This window comes from Acipenser ruthenus, chromosome 26 (assembly GCF_902713425.1).
Source record: "Acipenser ruthenus chromosome 26, fAciRut3.2 maternal haplotype, whole genome shotgun sequence".
In the NCBI taxonomy this organism is placed as follows: Eukaryota; Metazoa; Chordata; class Actinopteri; order Acipenseriformes; family Acipenseridae; genus Acipenser; species Acipenser ruthenus.
In genome coordinates this window covers 23019708-23041505 of record NC_081214.1, presented here as the reverse complement: position 1 = coordinate 23041505, position 21798 = coordinate 23019708, and the positions used below count along the sequence as shown (strand labels likewise).

General features: G+C 44.8%; 1 protein-coding gene and 1 pseudogene across 5 annotated transcripts in view; one reads left to right on the top strand and one right to left on the bottom strand.

Annotated features, from left to right (window-relative positions):
* The first annotated feature begins 2828 nt into the window (after positions 1-2828).
* LOC131701628 (coagulation factor IX-like) lies at positions 2829-9895 on the top strand (annotated as a pseudogene).
* A 2277-nt stretch (positions 9896-12172) lies between these two features.
* Positions 12173-21798, bottom strand: part of LOC117430753 (phospholipid-transporting ATPase 11C-like) — a 64529-nt gene continuing 54903 nt past the window's right edge. For 3 of the 5 annotated variants that reach the window (XM_059001628.1, XM_059001625.1, XM_059001630.1), the window contains 15 exons: positions 21594-21660; positions 21121-21236; positions 20205-20274; positions 19883-19975; positions 19705-19797; positions 19211-19336; positions 18739-18960; positions 18359-18451; positions 17913-17991; positions 17370-17433; positions 16583-16692; positions 16021-16133; positions 15402-15514; positions 14421-14521; positions 12173-14166 (listed from right to left, as the gene is read on the bottom strand). In XM_059001628.1, coding sequence (XP_058857611.1) covers positions 14126-14166; positions 14421-14521; positions 15402-15514; positions 16021-16133; positions 16583-16692; positions 17370-17433; positions 17913-17991; positions 18359-18451; positions 18739-18960; positions 19211-19336; positions 19705-19797; positions 19883-19975; positions 20205-20274; positions 21121-21236; positions 21594-21660 — 1501 coding nt within the window. In that variant the 3' untranslated portion in view covers positions 12173-14125. Of the gene's footprint in view, positions 14167-14420; positions 14522-15401; positions 15515-16020; positions 16134-16582; positions 17005-17369; positions 17434-17912; positions 17992-18358; positions 18452-18738; positions 18961-19210; positions 19337-19704; positions 19798-19882; positions 19976-20204; positions 20275-21120; positions 21237-21593; positions 21661-21798 lie in introns of those variants that run through there. The other 2 variants (XM_059001627.1, XM_059001629.1) reach the window with 2 other exon arrangements.

Sequence of the window (21798 nt, the reverse complement as noted above, 5' to 3'; positions counted from 1 at the left end):
TTCAGCCAAAGCACGTTAGTAGTTGTCAAAATATTCCTTTGTGAAATATGTATTTCTGAAGAAATGAAACAAGTCTCAACAGGAGTTAGGCGCTCAATAACCCCCCAGTGTACCAGTAACCTTGACTCATGACAGCGAAGCCCATTCACCAGTGAGACAGCTGCTCCAGACTTCTGTTTGTGTAGCAGTTTGTGTTTGGGATCTGCTGCCACTGTGGCTGAATAGGACAGACCCAGGATGGCATTGACCCTCTAAAGTGAAAGAGAGTGCGAGGGGGAGGGCGGGTAGTCTAAATAGGAGATTAAACCTTTCAGCCACAATGAGTCACTGGTTTGTTACTCATCCACGGTCTAGTGCATTTAATCTGGTGACTGTATGTGAACCACCACCAAACGATCACCAGCGACCATGGAGGGGCCCAACATTGGTGGACGTGATAATATTTCCATATTTGGAAATACTGGAAATCCATTGCTGTATTAGTGTCGTACCGTATCAGGTTCTCTGTGCCATATTTGTTTGCTCAGTGTAATACACAGGTTTTTATAATGGTGGGATTCAGGAAAGGGAATGGAGAAAACTATGTAAGAGAAACACACGCATTTCCCTTTAAATACAACAGTCTGTCAACACAGAAATCTCAAGTACTTGTTTCTTATGTACCTACTTTACTGCTGTGCAAACAATTAAAGGGATTTACTGCAAACAGAAACAAATAAGCAACGACTTTCAAACCTTAGTCCATTATACGGGGAAGGGATTGCTCTAAAACTGTCTTCTCCTCTGCTCTCAAGCCACAGAACAATGGGGCAAATTATAGGTGGACATTTTAACTAAAGGACAGATATTAATCACATAAACTTTTAAGTACATCAAAATAATACTTTTAAGCACCAGTGCATGAAATGATGAAAGACAAACAGCATCCTTCATGTTGACTAAGAAAGCAAGTGTTTGAACCTGCTGTTGCCTTCCCCTTACCCATGGCTGGCAGGTTCACTAATCAAGTGGCTCTTTCCCTCAGCTCAGTACTCGATCTTCTGTTCAGTGAAGTGCACTTTCTCCTGAGCAGATCACTTAATTGAAAGTTATGTTGTTTTTTTAAAAAATCTACAGCCTGTCTTAACACATAAGAACACGTGGATTTAGTTCTAATCTACCAGCAACTTGCAGATACAGGGCTGTGATCTCGCAGCTTCTCACTCTCCAGTGCTATCTTTTGTATATAACCGTTGTGTACTTTCTAAAGCAATCCCTAATTATGATTTGATTCTTTTTCCAAATGACATTGTAACTCACAGAGCTGTAAAGCAATGGTCCATGTTCTGCGAATACAGCCTCTATCAATTAAACATCAATTAAAAGAAAGCATATATGTGACATGCTGTTAGGAAGAGGTTTCAATTGTCCTGTCGAGCCCCTGCCAGTATGTTTGAAGCTCCTGGTAGAGGTTCTGTTTCACAGGCTACAGGCCTACACACTGAACTTCTTCCATCATTTTATTCTGTTCCCAGTCCCTTCCTCTGCTCTGTCCTGTCCCTGTCCATCGCACTCTCCTGCCTGTCTCTGGTCAGCAGGCTGCTCATTGTTCTGATTATCTGCTGGCTGTGTGTTTATAAATGTCAGCAGTGGAGACACGTGCAGTCTTCTCTGTTAAAACGGAGCTCGTACACCCTGGATAAATGTTCTGCAAAGCCGACCACGTGCCTCATGAATGTCAAACATTAGTTAGCTGAAAAGAAAAAACTGTTAGATAGAAATGCAGCTTCTGCCTCAGGCTGCTCCTGTAGATTTCATGCACTGCTCTACAGCAAGCTCAACTGAACTCATTTACTGAAAATAACTCTCCTTCAAACAACATTCCCCTGATGCCGCTGCGCGGCTCTGACCCACTAGAGAGAGGTCACACTCGGTGGAAAAGTTTCAATCACAACAGCACTAAACTCAACAAAATCCTTAAAGAACAATTCGATATTTCATTATGCCTGTTCTTTAAGATGTATGGTTTTGTTTTTTTTACTTCCTCCTACAGCAGTGATGTCAGACTTCCCCTTGATCTAAACCCTTGACCCTTCATTGCTACGCTTTCAAATTAGTTTATTGGTTTATTAACCAAAGAAGGGCTACTTTCATTTTCGGAGTTGGACATCGCATTATCACTGACATAACAGTGACATTGTAATTCAATTTAATTCCATTCATATAGTTGATTTGGAGCTGTCTCTTTATAAAAAATCTTTCTGGAACGTGTGACACGCCATGGCTCTTTCTCCAGGTTAGTCAATTCAAGCAAAACAACAGTACAGTACTTTTGACGAGAAGTGTCTGTTTTTTGTGTGGTATATATATATACCACGATTTCCGTGTGTATATATATATATATATATATATATATATATATATATATATATATATATATATATATATATATATTTATTCCGATTGAGTGTTTAATGTTGGATAAGGACAAACAAACCAAAAAATGTTTCTTATAACCCGATTAGAAAAATGATTGAGATGAAGGGAGATTAAATCAGAAATATTGGCAGGACGCTGGGAGCAGCTGATTAGATGGGAGGTTGGGATGTCAGGATGTATGGTAATAGGAAACTAATTGCATTTTCTTTATTCCTGATAGTCCAGCTGATCTGGGCATTACAGTGTGTTCTCAAATCATCTCCATGAGAAACAGCAGTGGCACAGTCGCTTTGCTACTGTTCTTGTTGCCTGCCTCTCAAACGCAGGGACCCTGACTTTGTTGGTACTCCACCGAAGCCAGGTAAGAGATCCTGAGGAGGTGAGGAAGCTTTAGTGAATCACAAGACACGATGCAGGACAAAGTGAGAGATTAAGCAGAGGATTTGCAGATAAGCCATCTAATAGGACTTCTGACTCGGTAGCACTGTTCACCACAATGCTCTAGTTAGAAACAGGGTTTTTGAAAAGTGGGTTGTTAAAAATTGACACAGAAACTTCAGTTTAACTATTTCAGTGCTAGTTCATTTTCTGCCCATGCCCAGTACTGTGCATGTTTATTTCTGTGGTTTAGAATTGAATCCAGGCTGATCAAATTCTTCAGTACACCCAGAACTAACAATAAGGATACACAACAGCTCCACCTACAGGACAATTAAAGATTAAAAAAAAAAAAACTCCTGTACATTGTGGTGACCCAATAAAATGATTGGTAAACCACAGAATCCAGAACACACTTAAGATATGAAGTTACAGCAGCTGATACACAGTAAATCCATTGTACGTTCACATGGTAATGAACTGATTGTGTGACTTCAAGTCGGAGTTATTGAAAAGAGGATACTCTGCCAATTGTTTGTGAGAGCTGAATGCACAATAACAGAACTCCACAACCGCAGGGTGATGGGAGAGTGGAAGTGATTCTAGTGGTAACAGTGCCTTGCTGAAGACTACATCTCTGCCTTACATCCCGGAAAGAGAAATCTCCATGAATTTCAATGGCAATCTAAAATGCTGGAGTGATGCAATGTTGTTCATGTTTCAATAGCACATTCTTCACCTTGCACAAGCTGCATTTATATTTAGGTTGAACAGAATCTCCAGAGAAATGGGGAGCTGTACATTCTGAAAATAACTGTGCATAGCTTTCAATCCCTGCACTCCAATCATGTGACTAGTATTACTTAAATGAGTACAGTGTAATTACCGGTGATACAAGGAAGTGTGACAAATTGACTTTTTCAAAAAAGCACCTCTTTTTTTAGTTTGGTCAAACTTTTATAGTGTATTTTGCAGCATGGGCAAACTACTTAACACCCACAGGTTTGAACTTTATATCATATTAATATACATATGTGTCACTAGTTCCACATTGCACCTTTTTACTGCATGGTTTATATTATTCAGCAGTCTAATGGCTGCATGAAAAATATATGTCAATACTTATTACTTCGAAATCTAACAAATTGCGAATTTAACCCATTCTGGAGCAGCTCTTCAGACCCATTGTGTAATGCTCCTGGTAGAACCAACCTGGATTTGTGGCCTGTGTTGTTCAAAATGAGGGACTGCATACGCACACACCAGTCCCACTCCTTCCTCAGAAAAGACAGCTGTGGGTTACCTTACTGACTATCTAAGGGTGCGGTAGACTTTCAAAAACTTTAGATTTCTCTCCAGCTTTCAAATGCAAATCGAGAACTCAGCTGAGGATGTGCTAAGTGGCAAACTGCTCTGAGCTCGCGGGCACAGGAACGTGTCATCTTGGAGCTTTATAAACACACCTCCCTTGTTTCCGCAGGATCCTGACTGCAGGACGAAGTGCTGTCTCGCTGCAAAGCTTCTGCAGCTTTCATGAGATGAAATACTGTGAATACTGAAAGCTCTAGTGGTAGATGTACGCAGTACGTGTAAGCTTTTGCTGTAGTCGTTAATACAGTGCGTTTAGTTCACTTTCTTGGAAACGCCCTTCATTTAAGTTAAATATTACTATTACGTTAAATAACAGAAAGCATGATAAATAGTAGATAAGCGTTGTAAAGAGTATGGTAAACCACCTGAAAGCGCACAGCACACCACGGTAAACTATGGTAAATGCATAGTATAACCATGGGAAAAGGTCATGGTTTGCAGCAAGTCATTTAATTCAGGAGTGGCATCAAACTCATTAAAATGTTACAGTAAGGAGATCTTTAATAGGCCTATGTTCTCATTGACAGCACCACGTGTCCTGAATCAGCAGGTATGATGACGCATGATACACGATGTTTAATTATACTTGTCGTGTGTGGTACATCTATATAAGCGCCCGGTGATGAAGTGAAATGTGCTGAGAAGCGTCGTGCATTACCGGGGAGAGATAATTGGGTTTCTCTGGTTTAGCTTTATCCGCGAAGACTGCGTGACATGCAGGTGCTTCAAGAGTTGTTACGATCTGAAGTGATATTTTTAGTCTTTTTTCCTGTTTTTCACGTACTCACTGTTTGTATTCTGGTTAATCAGCGTCTAACTCTAAATGGCTTGTGAACAGGAACAATTCGATCAATATTTAATCGAGAAACTCTTCCGGTACACATCTGTGCAAACATACCTCAACACAGGAGAACACATCCCTCTTTTTTAATTGGACACGAGCACAAAACACCCAGAACACTGTATAACTGCACGCATACTCCTTCACAGTCGCTCGACATGCATGCATTTACGAATTCGTAACATTTCTTTTTTGCGACAATGCTACACAATCGTTCAGCGGTTCTCAATAGTTACAGTGACAGTGTTAATGGCTGTGAGTCACAGAAATGCACTTGACATGTTGAATTCAATGTCATAAGGTTTTGAACCGAATGTTTGAACACTCGTATGCTGGTCGTGCCTGTAATTGTATGGATTCTGAAGGTGTTATTATTATTATTTATTATTATTTATTTCTTAGCAGACGCCCTTATCCAGGGCGACTTACAATCGTAAGCAAATACATTTTCAAGTGTTACAATACAAGTAATACATTAAGAGCAAGAAAATACAATAATTTTTGTTCAAGTGTGACAAACCACAATTCAATAGTTCCACAGATAATAGTGATAGTTACATCAGGATATGATTAAATAGTGATAGTTACATCAGGATGTGATTAAATACAACATACTACAGGTTAAACACTTGACAGATGGTGTGTGCTGTGGACGGATTGAGATTTCCATTCCATATGATTGATATTTTTTTATTGTCCCGCGTAGTTTAATAAGTCATTTGGAGGGTTCAAACCCCTAAAACCATCCCCTAGCTATGCCACTGATTCTATATCTATCTATCTATCTATCTATCTATCTATAGATATGAGAGAGAGAGAAAGAAAGAGAGAGAGAGAGAGATTTTATGGACTTTATACACAACAATATAACAGTAAGTTAACACGAACAATAGCTAGATAGGAAACGGAGATCCTTGTTGACTTTAATATGCTCTGATATCATGTATTTAAAATTGAATCATTTATCGGCATCCTACAATTTAACTTTTACACATTAAATATAACCTCAATATCTAAATTTACTCTCTGTGTTTCCTCGCACTCTACACGTAACCCCCTCTGTCTTAATTATCCTCTTCTCTCTCTCTCTCTCTCTCTCTCTCTCTCTCTCTCTCTCTCTCTCTCTCTCTCTCTCTCTCTCTCTCTCTTCTGCCTAACATCCCCCTTTCTCTTCTTCTGGCTTCTCATCCCTCTAGTGGCTGACAAGAGTAACTGCAGGGTATTCAAAGCAATTCCAAACGGACCAGCTTGACTCAGAATCCCAACTCTTGCCTTGCTTGTCGCTTCCTCTCAGTCTCCATCGTTCACCTCTCTCCCTCCACAGCGAAGGTGTTTGTCTCCCCCCCAGTCCGCCAGCTCAGTTCTGCAGAGACACAGACGCTACAACAAGGGTTTTATGGAGGAGATGCGGCCTGGTAACCTGGAGCGCGAGTGTCTGGAAGAGAAGTGTACCTTCGAGGAGGCGCGGGAGGTCTTCGAGAACAAAGAGAAAACAGTTACGTGTCCATCCTTTCACACACAAGCACACACACGCACGCACCACTTCATGAGACCAGGGATGTACATCTGGTGGCTTAAAACTGTGCCCTTTGCTCAAGCAGAACTGCACCTGCAATTATTGAAGCTGTAGTACAGGTAATGCTGACCCCTGCTGGATGTAAGCGCTGCTACCCTGTGTTGAAGTTGGTCACACCCGTGCAGGCTCCCTCAGCTCCACAGCCAGTCGTTTGGTGGTATTGATGCCAGCAGTACTGATCCCCACAGTGAGCCCAGGCTGTGCGTGTGATTGGTACCTGCTGGGATAGACTCTCCAGTCAGCTGACTCTCGTGTTCCTCTCTTTCAGATGGAGTTTTGGCACCCATACGTTTGTAAGGATAGACTGTTTACTGTATCTGTTACACGCAGGCACTTCTAATAGCTGCCAGTCAAAATTCAGCAAAGAGGAATTTCAAAACCCAGTCGAACAGTATTTGTAAGCTTTGCCATGTACCCTAAAAACTGTAAATATAGATTTATTTGAACTTAACCAAAATAAAATGCATATTAACTTTCATATGTCTATTATTGTGACAGATATATATATATATACACATACATATATACATGACAGGGATATATATATATATATATATATATATATATATATATATATATAATCACAGAACTAGGAGCTATTCCCATTATTGTGTGTGTGTGTGTGTCTGTCTGTTTCAGATGGTGATCAGTGTGTCAAACAGCCCTGTCAAAATGGGGCCACCTGTAAGGATGGCATTGGCACTTATGTTTGCTGGTGTCTCCCTGGCTTTGACGGCAGGGACTGCGAGATAGGTGAGACTGATCATTTGAATGCATGCATACACACCGCAGACGCGCAGATGGGCTGTTTGGAAACATGTGTTTACCTGCCCTGCCCTGCACAGTGAGATCTGAGTGGTCTCTCTACTTTCACTGTCAATGATTTTAATGTCAGCCTGTTCAACAGATGCACAGGTACGATTAACACATCGCTTATGCCAGCTCGTTGTTTACTGTTAACAAGCTGCTGGACAAGCGACACATGTTGTTCATGTTTAACAGTTAATTATATTTATGATCGTATTTATAACCTGTTCAGATATAGGGGTTATGTACTGATTGAACTTGCAAAATGTCATTAGAACATCTGTAAAGTGCCTTTAAATAAAGCCAATGATGCGACTTGGAATAGATCGTCCCTAAGTGTTTAAGTCACGAGTGGTCAAAGCTGGCTCTTCCACTCCTGGTCTTTGTTCCAACCCTGTTGTTGAATTGAACCAATCAAACCCCCATCCACACCCTGAAGTGGTTAATTATCTAATAGCATCTGTTAAACCTGGAGTGGAATAATGGCCCTCCAGGACCGGGATTGCCCCCCTGGTTTGTGTTAGTGTGTGTGGTGAGCGAACCCCTCCGTTCCAATGGGAACTGCCTTGTATTCTTTTCTCTCTGCAGAGGTTGCCAGACGATGCAATCTGGAAAATGGCGACTGCATGCATTTCTGCTCCCAAGACGCCCAGCAAAATGTGAAGTGTGCCTGCGCAACAGGATACAAGCTGGGGGAGGACGGGAGGGCCTGTGAGCCTACAGGTATTACAATTCTCCCAGCCCCCAGTGTAGGACACATAACGACAATCTTCAGAAAGTCAAGGAAGGGCTTTTGAAGCTACAGCTTGTGTAACATCAACAGGTGTGGCAATGGGTGCCATTGTGACCCTTTGAATTGAGTGTGTATCTAACTTACCAATAATTCATTTATATATAATGGTCAATTTACTCAAAATCTGTTAACAACTCCAGCTGCTAACCTGCTCTTCCTTTAAAGTATGACTGATTTAAAGTCCTCTGCACTTTGTCCCGTGGCTGTGCTCGCAGTGCAGTTCCCCTGTGGTGTGCTGGGAGACAAGGTAAGAAGTACAATCTCCAAAGACGTGCGTTTCATCCCTGTTGAGGAGGAGGTGCAGAGCTCTGGCCTGAGCAATGGCACTGTGTACAATGCCACCGTCACCAAGACCCCCATCATTACCCCCACCCCCACCCCATACCCACCACATACCCCATCATCCGGCCCCAGAGGAACGACAATATTCGCATTGTGGGCGGGACGGACTGCCAGCCTGGAGAGATACCTTGGCAGGTCAGTGCATGAGAGCGTCACTGTGCGGGGGTCTGCAGTCTGCACATTGAGTACTGGTACCATTAAATAAAATGGTATTATTGCTAAACACAGCATCGGAAACTGTTTCCCCCTCTTATCTCCCTGCAGATTGTAATGATTAACGCTGACACAAAAGACTGGTACTGTGGGGGCTCCATCCTCAATGAGCGCTGGATCATCACAGCAGCCCACTGCTTCCTTACAAGGGTCAAAACCACCATTGTCGTGGGTACGTTGTGCGCCTCGCTGCCCAGCACATAACACCCACTGCAATCCGCTTCCACTCTCTGAACACTACTGTGACGAGTCTGTATGAACGGAGGGTTCCGGTTTACAGTGTAAGAGGGTAGTTCAGATGAAGGAGGTTCTACTGTGTGCTGTGAAGTATTTCACCTTTCTCTTACCGTGTCATAATGATCACAGTCGTGATGAGTCTGTGCCCTGATATAAAGAGAGCTTTGAACTTTCAGCAATAGAGCGGACTGTTAAACAGCATCAGGCACTTCTTTTAATTGCAGATGCACGTTTTCTGTTCATGTAGTTAGTAGCGTGTGTTTGCAGTGTATTTAATATAGCACTGTTTCTAATAATACCCTCTACCGACTATTCAGGTGTTATTATAACAGCGCAGAATTGATTTTCAGGTGAGCACGATATGTACAAGAACGAGGGGACGGAGAGCCACCACAGCATCGCAGAGATCCTCCCGTACCCTCTCTATGACAGTAAGAAGAGCCTCTACAACCACGACCTGGCACTGGTGCGGCTCCTTCAGCGAGCACGCGCTGCCCGTGTGTCTGGGGCCCCGGGACTTCATCGTAAAGTTGATGAATGAAGAGGACAGCGGCATGGTGAGCGGCTGGGGCAGGCTGGTGCAGGGCGGGCGGTCGGCCTCGGTGCTGCAGAAAGTGAACGTGCGCTACGCGGACCGCCACTCCTGCAAAGAGTCCAGCACCAGCGACGTCTCCAGCTTCATGTTCTGTGCCGGCTTCTACGAGGGGGGCCAGGACTCCTGCCAGGGGGACAGCGGGGGCCCCCACACCACCAAGTACAAAAGCACCTGGTTCCTGACCGGCATCGTGAGCTGGGGGGAGGGCTGTGCCGTCAGAGGCAAGTACGGGAGTTACACCACGGTGGCGCGCTACTACAAATGGATCACAGAGCAAATCAAAAACTAAAGGGGCTCAGGATGTACCTTTACTGCCACCCCACAGCTATTGTCAATAAATGTTATGGTGTCACTCTAGATTACATTGTAACAACTGCATAATTACAGATGGGTCCTGGCTTTACATGGCCTTGTGAGCAATATCGTGTCATTTTATTCATCTGCATAGTAGCACTAAGGTATATGCTATCATGTATTTTCACATTTTTTCCACCAGCTGGAGCCACTGGTATTCACCCAGGTGACTTATATTAATAATTATAATAATAGTAATGGTTAGCATGATTCAAATGTAATTGCAAAGTCTCAAGTGTCAGAACGAGACTATTTTAAGGCTAGGTAGATTGAACACAGTCAGGTGCACAGGGATGCCATACAAGGTGAATTAGTTCAAGTCACATGAAGCTTCCTGATCTCAATCACATCAGCCCCAAGCTGCTTTATAAGCCTGGTTTTTATATGTGTGAGAATTCAGCATGTGGGCAGCTCACTTCAGCTGTCTCCACAGTGCTCCACCTCCTTTATTTTCCTGAACACTAAACACAGGCGGGTAAGCTTCTTGAGGGCAGATTGAAGCTGTCAGGGGTTCAGGACACCTGTCTGCCTGCGCTCACGTTTGGCAGCTCAGCTGCATTTGACCTTTGACTGGCCTTACCTGGCACCCAGCTAGGCTGCAAATGTATATAAGAATTAGTTATATTAATTGAGCAACTGTCTCAAGTTAGTGTGATGTAAGGGTTTCTCACATGCTTTCTCTTTATATATATTTATATTGTTAGTGAATATCATATTTGGCCAAGGCAGACTCCATCAGTGAGCTGCCTGTTTTCTTCCTGGAAGCTTTGGCTCCGTCCTCGTCCAGCTCCCCCTCCTCCTCACTCTTGCTCCACGGCATCTTCATGTTCTTCCTGGAGAAACAGACCCCCCCCCCCCGGGATTACTGACTGGAGAACGGGGGCTGTCACGTTCCCTTTAACCCCTTAAGGTACACAAGGAATCCAGCGGTTGTTCAAACGGTTTCTTCTTAAAGTACACGTGAGAGTGACTCAAACATCACAAGGAAATTGACAGTTTGGACGACCAGATCCAACCTGACAGTACATTTTAAAACCCGTTTCGTGCACCTCGTTGCAACAATAATTAAGTCAGCATCATTTTATTTGTGGGACACATATATCCCTTGTACCATAAAGGGTTAAATTGATATTTTTACCGCGTCAACACAGCAACTGTCTAGAAAGCGTCTTTTCTGTCATCGGAACTTTGTCTCTGTTGAACCCTGTTCTATTGAGAAAGGATATGCTAACTGTCTTCTGAAGCAGTCCTGAAAAAAGCTTCCAGCGCGGCAAAGGATATGCAGAATTAGGATGCATATATACGAAAACAGCAGCTGCTGTTTGCTTACCTTACCTGTTAACATAGCAGATAATGCAAGATGTTATCATGGAGCCCACAATCATTGCGATACAGATCCCAAGAGTCTTAACGAGTTCACCCATCGCTAAAAACAGAGAGCCCACGAAAGAGTGACAGAGAGCTGCAGCCATAGCAACACAAACATTATGCATTGTTGAAATTCAGATCCATTGCAAACAGAACCTTTTCAGTTCATTCAGCTAGTTTACTTATCAGTTAATAAAAACAGTAAAAAAAAAAAAAAAAAAAAAAAGACACGAAAGGCTACTTCATTAGCGCACTGCGTGTTCTACTTACCAGAAAGGAACGTCATTGTGCTAGGTTACAGTGTGACCCCCGTGATGCGATTCACTCTGCAGAAGACATGATTGGAATAAGGGGATCTATACACAAAACTTCATGACAGTAATCTGATTAGATAGTTGCCTCCCTACAACATTCCAAAAAGTTGATATATGGACATAGTGGAGCTACTGTATCAGAAAAACATGCAATAACACAGACATACCTGAGCAGGACAGTCTGCTTGAAATCTTCACAGCCCGTCTCACCTGGCAACACACCCATTGTGATGTCATAGCTGCTTCATTAAGCAGGACCTATTTGTGAAGTTTGCTATTGTTGTTTGTGACTTTTCTTTCTTCTCAATGTCATACTTGCTTACCAGGTAGGATGGTCATATTCTAAACCTTGCATAACACAAGGTTGGCAAAATGCTAACTTTTGCTGTGATGCTTGGAAAGCAGGCATACACTGCATGTAAAATAAAGAAACAAGAACATTATTATTATTATCATTATTATTATTGTTGTATTCTTGTTATTATTAATAATAATAATAATAATAATAATAATAATAATAATAATAATAATAATAATAAAGTCCCCACTCATGGCATTAGCACCATTTAATTATTAAAAACTCTTTATTCTTTCCTTATATACAGTAGCAGAGCTGTACAAGAATTAAAATGCACGTATATAACAAAAATAGCCTTAAATCGATTCACTCAGTCTTAGTTTGTTGCCATGCATTTTTTTTTGGGGGAGGGATGAAGCATGACCAACAAGCACGCAGGCCCCCTCACAATGGGCATGATTTTGTTTTTTAAAGGATGGCTCCAGTGCAAAATGGTATTAACCTTGTAAGGTTGGTTTTAATGCTCCAGACGGCACCGCTCTTTATCTGTTGATTCCACTGGCACTTTGGGGAATTCATTGCCGCCTTTCTTATTTCACTGAACACAAGAACAAACACACAGGGAAGAAGTGCACACTCAGAGCCATCAAGCTGGTTTCAAGGTGCCGCTAAGATCATTCAAGTTCACCCTTGAGTTTAAGGTGCATTAGTTGCATCGCAATTACACATGTCAGGATAAGTATACTGGAATCTGTGTGATTAAAGTTACAAAAGGAGGTATGGGGTTGATTTTGTTGTATTCAGGAGTGTCTGGGGAAGGAAAACCAAACATTAACTGAAAAGACTGAAACGATGCATTAGTGTAATAAGACTTATTTCATAGCATCCTAGTTTTACTATGAACAAAAAATCACTGCCCATTTAAGGTGTTACTTTTTACCTTTGCCGTCATATTGCTTCCTGGTGGCAGGTAACAGCAATGAGGGAGCAATGAAATGTATTGGAAACATATGCATACACACAGGAGCCTACAGGGAAAATACAGAACAATCACACATGCATGATTATTATCCTTGCTACAGCTTGCAGGATTTGCTCTTCTTTATTTGTTAATCCTTAAAGTGCCTTCGAACTTTGCAGGATTGAGGTCTGCGGAAGTAAGCATGGATTCAGTGCTTGTTATTCTTTGCAATATTGCCAAGAAAATATTACACTCAGCTTCATTATAAAACAGCAAAACAATGCCCAATGGTTTCATGGCACAGCACATTTTTGGCATGTAAACTCGAACACTACAAGTTTGAAGTAAAAGCCCCACCCCCCTTTTCTCTGTGTGTGTGAAAACAGTTTTTCTTTAGCTCTGTTTAATAACCCAAAGGCAAACTAAAACTCTTCCCAAATATTCCAGAGGTCATGCAAGGTCTGCTGTGTTGTCCAGAGCCCCAGTGACCCCACTTGACCTCCAGAGTGCACTGGACCAGGCAGTCCAGGAGAGTGCGCTCCCCCTGTACGCTGCCTGTGCTAAATGGGTAAAACAGCAACAAACAGGGCCACTGGCCAGACAATTCATTCCAGCTGTGTTGTTTCGATTTTATTTCTGTTCATTTCTGTTTCTGTCTGGGGAGCAGTGTCCTCCGCCCCATTGGAGACAGTGGTATTATTTCTGTTCAAACTAAGAGCTCCCAAGGCAGAGCTGTTGTCGATCCTACGCGATCCTCCCATGAATCTGCTGGTGTCACCACTTCCATCTATCTGAATGCATGCTGCACTCAGATTAAACCAAGACAGTCCAGAAGCTGTGCTGGGTATGCTTGTGAGCTTTCACCGTGAAATCACGTTTGCAGATTGGACACAAATCAATTCTCTATTCTGTGGAAAGAAGGTCACGTTGAAATGCAAGAAAAGTGAGCCCATAAAAGTACATTTTCAGCATGTATGGAAACCCCTGCAGCTATAATGTCAGAATGGTTAGGGTATCTCCTTTGCGATTAGTCAAATGGAAACTTAACTGTCTGTAGTCGAAGCAGTTGATTGGCCAGATATTGCCTGTTTATTTCCTGCTGACCAATCACGTGCCGTATGAAAGCCCTCCTCAGGAAGAATCAATCAAACGAGTTCCAGTTAAAAACAGGACCAATCCCAACAGAGCTCACATTGTCCGCCTCAGTTTAACTCTTTGTGACCTTGACTGCACGGAGGGAGTTGCCGTCTCTTGCTTTCTTACGGAGGGCTCAGTTTTCTTGTTTTTAGATTCCCAGGGTCTGGAAAAAAAATAAAAAATAAAAATAAATAAATAAATAAATAATCGTATGTGCTCAGTTCCCTGCTAGTTCCCAGTGTGCATGTGTGTAATAGTGTGAGAGTTAGCGTGGGTGTTAGCGTGGAATTTGGCGTGGGAGTTAACATGGGTGTTAGCATGAGATTTAGTTGGGAGTGGGTGTGGGAGTTAGCGCGGGAGTTAGCGTGGGAGTTAGCGCGTGGGTATTGGCGAGTGGGTGCTGACGCGGGTGCTCACCCGCCAGCCTGCCCGAGTGTGCCCTGCTCTCTCCGAGCACCAGCTGCAGGCTGCTGACGGGGATCCAGCCTTCCTTCTTGTGGCTCAGATTCTTCACCAGCCTGCGGAGCACAGCACAAAAGAGAGAGAGAGAGAGAGAGAGAGAGAGAGAGAGAGAGAGAGAGAGAGAGAGAGACAGACAGAGAGAGAGAGAGAGAGAGAGAGAGAGACAGAGAGATCAGATCTGTCAGCTACCTCTCCATTACGGCAGAATCTGGGGGGTCTAGCTTTCAACCAGTTACTCTCCATCTCTATATACCATGGAGAACAATTTATTTTCAAACCAACCTTCTACGTCTTTGATTTGAGATATTATTAAATTGCAAAAAACAAAACAAAAAAACCCCATCACCAGTTTGGATGTGTGATATGTTGCGTGTGTCCCTTTCAATTCCAGATCACACAAATAAAGGCAGGGAGCTGGTATCACTGTCTTCTGGAAATGGTTTAAATGGAGTGTCAAACTAAAATGGCTTTTTAGTTTCAGGTAACGCTCAGCCAGCAGCTGTATTGCCCAGGCAGTTAAATCCTTGGCTTTCAGCATTTTGATTGGCTGCCAAAAACATCACTGGGTTATAAATACAATAGCGGTTAATCCATCGCACTGAGAGGGTTACGAATAGTAATCCATTGATGAAATGCTGGAAAGTCTCATGACACGTAGAGTGCTGACAACGGCCAATCCTGAGTGGAATATTCAGCATAATCCATACAAAAGTCTTATTTATAACAAATGTAAAGTAATCCACTCAAAATAATCTGATTTTTTTGGGGGTCACGGCCGGATTCGGGTACCACCGGCACAACTCCAAAGGCCCGGGTTCTGGAGCCGCGGGCACTGCTCCAAAGGCCCGGGTTCTGGAGCCGCGGGCACTGCTCCAAAGGCCCAGGTTCTGGTGCCGCGGGCACTGCTCCAAAGGACTGGGTTCTGCTCAGACTCACCACTGCCCTTCCCTGTCCTCCTGAAGGAGCTCGATCACATCTCCACTCTTTATTACCAGGTCGTCAGGCCTGCACTTCCTACAGTCCTCTAGAGCCTTGTACCTGCCAGGGGACTGAGAGACACAGACAGCACAGGCTTAGGGGGGGCTGCTACCCTTACAGAGAGGGGGGGACCGTCAGGGAGAAAAACTCACACTAAAGGGATTATTCTTCGTAACACACTCAGGAGGATGGGATAGGATGTAACACAAAACAGGCCGAGGTGTGTTTCTAAAGATGCCATTTATACAGATTCTTTTACATGAGCTGAAGGGTATTTTAATGCTCTATACAGAGGCAGACCTGTGCCAGCACTCTACATTGGATAGGGTTAGCCCTAAGTGTAAGGAAACTAAATTACTGAATGTCGTCTTCGTCAGCATTTTTAGCCTTCTTAAAGAAGCAGTTCATAATGCTCTTTTCATTGCATCAAGAGGACTACTGACCGAGTTGTGTGGGAGATGCGAGTCATGTGACTTAGCTTGCCTGTTATGCAAGTTCAGGCTCAGCTACACCCCTGCTGGAAAGAAGCCTGTCTGGGATAGAGCAGGTCAGGTGATGGCTCCCCAGCAGTACTCACCAGCGGGGCCCCGTCCTCCTCCTCAGTGTCGGAGGGGTTGGAGAGGTCACTGGTGCCGCTCCAGTCCTCCAGACCCTCACAGATATCCACCGAGTGAGAGGCTCCGGGCCAGCCTGGCAGAAACACACACAGGCAGGGGGGGTGAGCGAAACACACTTACAGGGAGGACATGAGAGCGAACGAGAGGGAACGATCGAGAAGGGCTGCTGCTGCTGCTGTGATACTAAATGCATTACCAGGGATCTGTGATAAAGAACGCCTGTACCAAGTTTTATCCTAGTTCCATTAGCGGTTCTCAAAATATAAGAAAGAAGAAGAAAAAAAAACACCCATAACATCCAATCAAAACTGCAAACTATAAGAAACAGTCAAGCAGGCACAGGTTCCAGCTAGCTGAGCTCCTGGCAACGCTGAAGCGTTTGCCTGCTTGATAGATGTATGGAAAACCATGAAAAAGGAGATATATCCTCTGCAGCACTTCCCTATTGTTAGTGATATAAAAAACAATTTAGGGAAAGACCCCCCCTGGTGGCTGCACGGCAGTGGTGCATTTCAAACATACTCCTGCGGTTCTGCTGGTGCTGCGGTGAGAAGACAGCCGTGTCCAGCATAACCGGGCTGGTCCGCCCCGACTCGTTCTCCTCGGAGCTGAACGACGCCCTCTGCAGCTTACTGAAAGGAACGACACAAACAGACACTCACTCACAGGTCAGCTACACTTACAGGAGCAATCAGATCTCAGTGAGTCTCACGGGAAGGGGTGCAATGACTGTCAGTAGGCAAACAACAGCAGCCATGAATGATTTAGCAGCATCCCACATACAGTACAGACCAGGTCCAGGTGTTGTACTTATTGTGTTTGTGGGTCACTTGTGCTGCTGGGGATTTCTGTGACGCACACACAGAAACATGTGCGCCGCGGGGATGGTGTGATCTAGCCTGGAAAAGCACCCCACACTGACGGCTTTCGACGTCTTAATCTCCCTGTAGGACAATCAACACGTTACTGTAAAATTGTTGCTTTGGTTTGGGTTATCTTTACTATTTAGGATGACAAGCATGCCCATTTTACTCTTCGAAGATAATTGTGTGGGCTTTTAATGCTGTGTACAGACAATGCAAGATTATATGGAGAATAAGATGATGTTACTACAGTATATTTATATAAAGACCTGGAGGTTCCCAGCTAGACTGTCAAGACATTGCACTTACTGTATTCATCCAGTATATGGTAGTGTGGGTATTAGCAATGCTCTACATTCTTCGTGTCTTTCACTTTGGAAACTATAAATAACTAAGCTTTCTAAACGGCCCCAATATAATCTCATTCGATGTGCTGTGAGGCTTACCTGTCACACAGCGGTGGGGAGAGCTGCATGTGGTCTGTGGCTGGACTGGGAAGGAGGGTGTCCTCTGAGAGGGAGAGACAACAGCACAGGTTCAGAGGCAGGCTGCAGCTTGCAGTGATCTGCTTGCTGTACACACACAGGCACAGACTCGCTGCTCTCTGCAGAGTGGCACAGTTTTGTATTTTTATCCACAGGGGTGTCAGCATTGATCCCAGCAGGCACCCTGAATCACAGAAGCTTATTGAATCACAGAAGCTTATAGGGGATTTTCCTGTAACCAAGAGAACGGAGCTGGGATTGCTTGTACACGCGCACACACACACACACGCACACACACACGCACCCAGTATACTGGACTTGCAAATCTGCATTTCCATAGTAATAGGAAAACGAGCATGCACTCAAACAAACTTAGAGTTCATGCAAACAAGAGAAATCCAAACAAACACAAATACATTAACACACTGACACACACACACACACACGCGCACGCACATGCGCACACGCACGCACACACACACGCGTAATAAATGCTGAAATGACCTCGTAGAAGTTTCTGCTGATTGGTTAGCACTTTCCGAATCTCACTGAGCCAGGCCAGCTTCACGTCCACAGAGGGAGCCTGAGCGTAACAATGTAAAAACAGATTAGCCCCCATCATTACTGCAGCACACCCCTCCCTGCTCCAGTACCAGACAACACTCTACCTGGCTGCAGTGCTTTAGCCTGCTATACCAAGCTTCTCTTCTCTAATATCCAGCCTTGGCTTGTTAACCTCCTTGTGACTGCAGACACCTCCGAATCTATCAACAGACAGTCACGTTTTGTTTTCCTTGTGGTGTTAGAGTCTATACCAAACCACTGGCTATACCTTTCCCATAAAGCCCAGTCCTGTATAGAGAGTCATGGTACAGGAGTAACTACACTGTCTCTCAATCACAGTCACCGATTGTGAGTAAGATCTATTAAACAAGCAGCACGCTCCCTACCTGCACCATATACACCTCCTCCCGGCCGCTGTACCAGATCTCAAATTTCTTGATGTCCCCCTTCACGTTTTCAGTGATCCCCACAGCACTCATCTAGAACAGCACACCATAAATACAACCATTCAGTTTGGCATAGTTAAATATCTGATACAGAAGTACGTCTGGAAGCTTTAACACACTGCTCCCAGGTCCTTACAAACAGCAGATCTGATTGCTATGTTATTTTATTAGATGAAATGCTGCCTGTAGGTGCAGAAAGGAAGCAGCTGTTGCTATAAAGCACGATGAGGTGCAGCTGTGTAGGACTCTTTCCCTTGGTCCCTGCCTCCCTGGTTCAGGCTGGTTGCTCTGCATTCACAGCAGTGTGGGGCGGCTCTCACCTTGAGGCAGTGTTTGAAGCTGTAGGAGGGCGTCTTGTCGTAGCCCTCCCCGTGCTCCTCCCTCCTCTTACAGAAGAGCAGCGCGCGCTCGTGCAGGAACAGGTGCCTCTGCATGGGCTTGAAGCGGGCCAGCTCCTTCATCTTAGTGGGGCCCTTCTTGTGACTGATCCACACGCTGAAGGAGCCCTGCATCAGCACCCGGCCCAGGTCACTCAGCTCCCCCTGCCAATGCAATACACACTGCCTGTCAATACAATACACACTGCCTGCCAATGCAATACACACTGCCTGCCAATGCAATACACACTGCCTGCCAATGCAATACACACAGCCTGTCAATGCAATACACACTGCTTGTCAATGCAATACACAGTGCACTGCCTGTCAATACAATACACAGGGCACTGCCTCTTAATACACTACACACTGCGTGTCAATACACGCACGCAGCCCCTCCCGACAGCGTACACACCTGGTATCCAGTGATGGCGATCTGGTGCATGGAGTCATTGACGGACTTGAGCAGGTCCAGCATGGCCATGAGCGCCCCCTCCAGCTCCTTAGAGCCTTTGCAGTTGGTGCTGTACTTTAGCAGCTCCTAATAGGGGAGAATGAAGAGGGGAGGTGAGAGGAGAGAGGAGAGAGGAGAGAGGGGAGAAGGGAGAGAGGAGAGAGGGGAGAAGGGAGAGAGGAGAGAGGGGAGAGGGGAGAGGAGAGAGGGGAGAGGGGAGAGGGGAGAGGGGAGAGGGGAGAGGGGAACAGGGAGAGGGGAGAGGGGGGAGGAGAGCAGGGAGAGGGGAGAGGAGAGGGCGGTCATTAGGAACACATGGGACAACTGAACTAAGGCATGTTTATCCGTGATGACTCACAAAGCTTTAACTCAGAGTTATTTAAAGTCTAGAACATGAATATCAAAGAAACATCAGAAATGCAGAATCAGAAGGTTGTACAAGAAGCCCTGGTGACCTTCAGTAAGAGCTGGTACTTGGTGAGCCTCTGGACTGGCTTCAGTAGGTAGGAGTCCAAACCCAGCTTGTGCTCAAGCTTCCTCTGGCATTCCTGCAGCAAAGGAAAGGGGGCAGTTATCAGTACAGGTGATTACAGTCCAGGTGTTCAGATGAAGGAAGGACAGGTGTGGAGATACCTGGAAGAAGGCACAGTCGGAGCACTGTCTCCACAGAGACTCGGAGCGAGGCTTGTTCTGACAGTACTGCTCATACATCTGGAAGTTCTCCTTCTGAAACACAGTCAGAAACACGGAGCTGTGGGGCTGGCTAGTGCACCAAGAACTCTGGGATTAACTCCATGAGCAGGATTCAAGACATGTTTAATATGAAATAAATGGGTTTATACTGTATGATTGCAACACTTTATATGGCCTGCATAGGTTTGAAAAGGGTTCAGATGATACTGGCTTACTGTTTAATTGTGTAAAAGTTGTAAGACCCCTACCCTGTGTGACTCACCCTCTCGAGAAAGCAGACTCCCACCCTCTCGGGGGTCTCCAGACAGCCCTCAAGCTCCTGCAGGAACACCCTGTAGAGAGACAGCAGCTTTAGACAAACCGGGCCACTGCAGCCCGCAACGGAGCCGAGTCCAGCACTCGAGCCCAGGGCAGCCAGGCCTGTACCAAGCAGTGCAGGAGCGCCCCGGCACACAGCTCTCCCACAACACCAAAGCACACCACAGCTGGGCACCACAGCCTCAGCCTGGAGCAGACTGGACACATCTATAAGTGAGAGTCTAATCCTAATCCTAATGCACATACCAGACTGTCAAATCTCTCCCTGTGCTTAGACATGCTGTACAGAGCAACATGAAATGGGTGTCAAATATCAGCTTATCCTATCTTAATAACATAGTAACCTCCACATACATCTGGTGAACTAGTGTGTCACCAGTGTAGTGCTTCTCACATCAACCAGGGGGGAGTGTTGCAGACTAACAAACACTAACTGACACTCTGGTGTGACTGATGTAGTTTAGATTGCGAGAGATCTATTGAGGCCACGAGCGGTGCTTTAAATTTTTTTAAAAAGTTACAAACAGAATGAATCCTTTCAGTCCTGAATTATTTCTGTCAAGCTGAAGAGTGTGAAATTAAGTGATATAATTTAAAAAAGGAACTTCTTCAGTGAGTACACAGTCCTGTCAGTACTTTCAGAACCCTAAACGGTGCCAAGACATGGCGGGACCTTGAGGACTGAAAAGAGCAGTCACGATAACTCTGCTATTCCATACCCATAGCAAGCTGCTCTTTGAGAGGGTATTAACACAGCTCTAAAGACTCTGAGGCGCTGAGGCGCTGGGGCGCTGTGCGCTGGCAACAGGCTGGACTGCCCTGATTAAGTAAAGAGATTTAGAATGTGGTTCTCGCCGTGCCTGCTGTGAAAGTTGTATATTTCGGTCATGTTACCGAAGAGGACGGCCTTCTTACTGCGCAGGACAGGGGGCATGAGGAGGGACAGGGCAGGATTGTCCATTTCCGCCCGGTAACCCTGCAAGAAACAGACAAACATGAAGAACGCACGCTGCAGCTCTTACAGCCAAAACCCTTTGCTCACTGGCCACGTGCAGTTATTATTGAATGCACAGGCAAATAAGCCATGAACAAAAACAAAGCATACCCAGGGGCATAGTGGAAATGATCTTTAAAAGAACAGCCAGGGATGGAAACTTGCAGAGCAGTTTGATCCATTCCTCCTTCTACTACGAGTTTAATAAGACACACCTGAGCTTGTTACATATACACTGTGTGGCTCATCCAGGTTGTAGTAAAACACAGAGTGGGTGAAAAGGCTACGCATGGAATAAATAGCATGGACCGAATGGAAGCGAAGGTGAAGGCCTCTCACCAGCAGCACGGAGAGCAGCTCATCCACATAGACACGTTCCGTCTCAATCAACTCCTTCATCACGTGGCTGCAGAGAGAAGAGGCAGAGCGTGAGAGAGAGAGAGAGAGAGAGAGAGAGAGAGAGAGCATGAGCGAGAGAGAGAGAGAGAGAGAGAGAGGAGAGAGAGGAGAGACAGCGAGAGAGAGAGAGCGAGAGAGAGAGAGA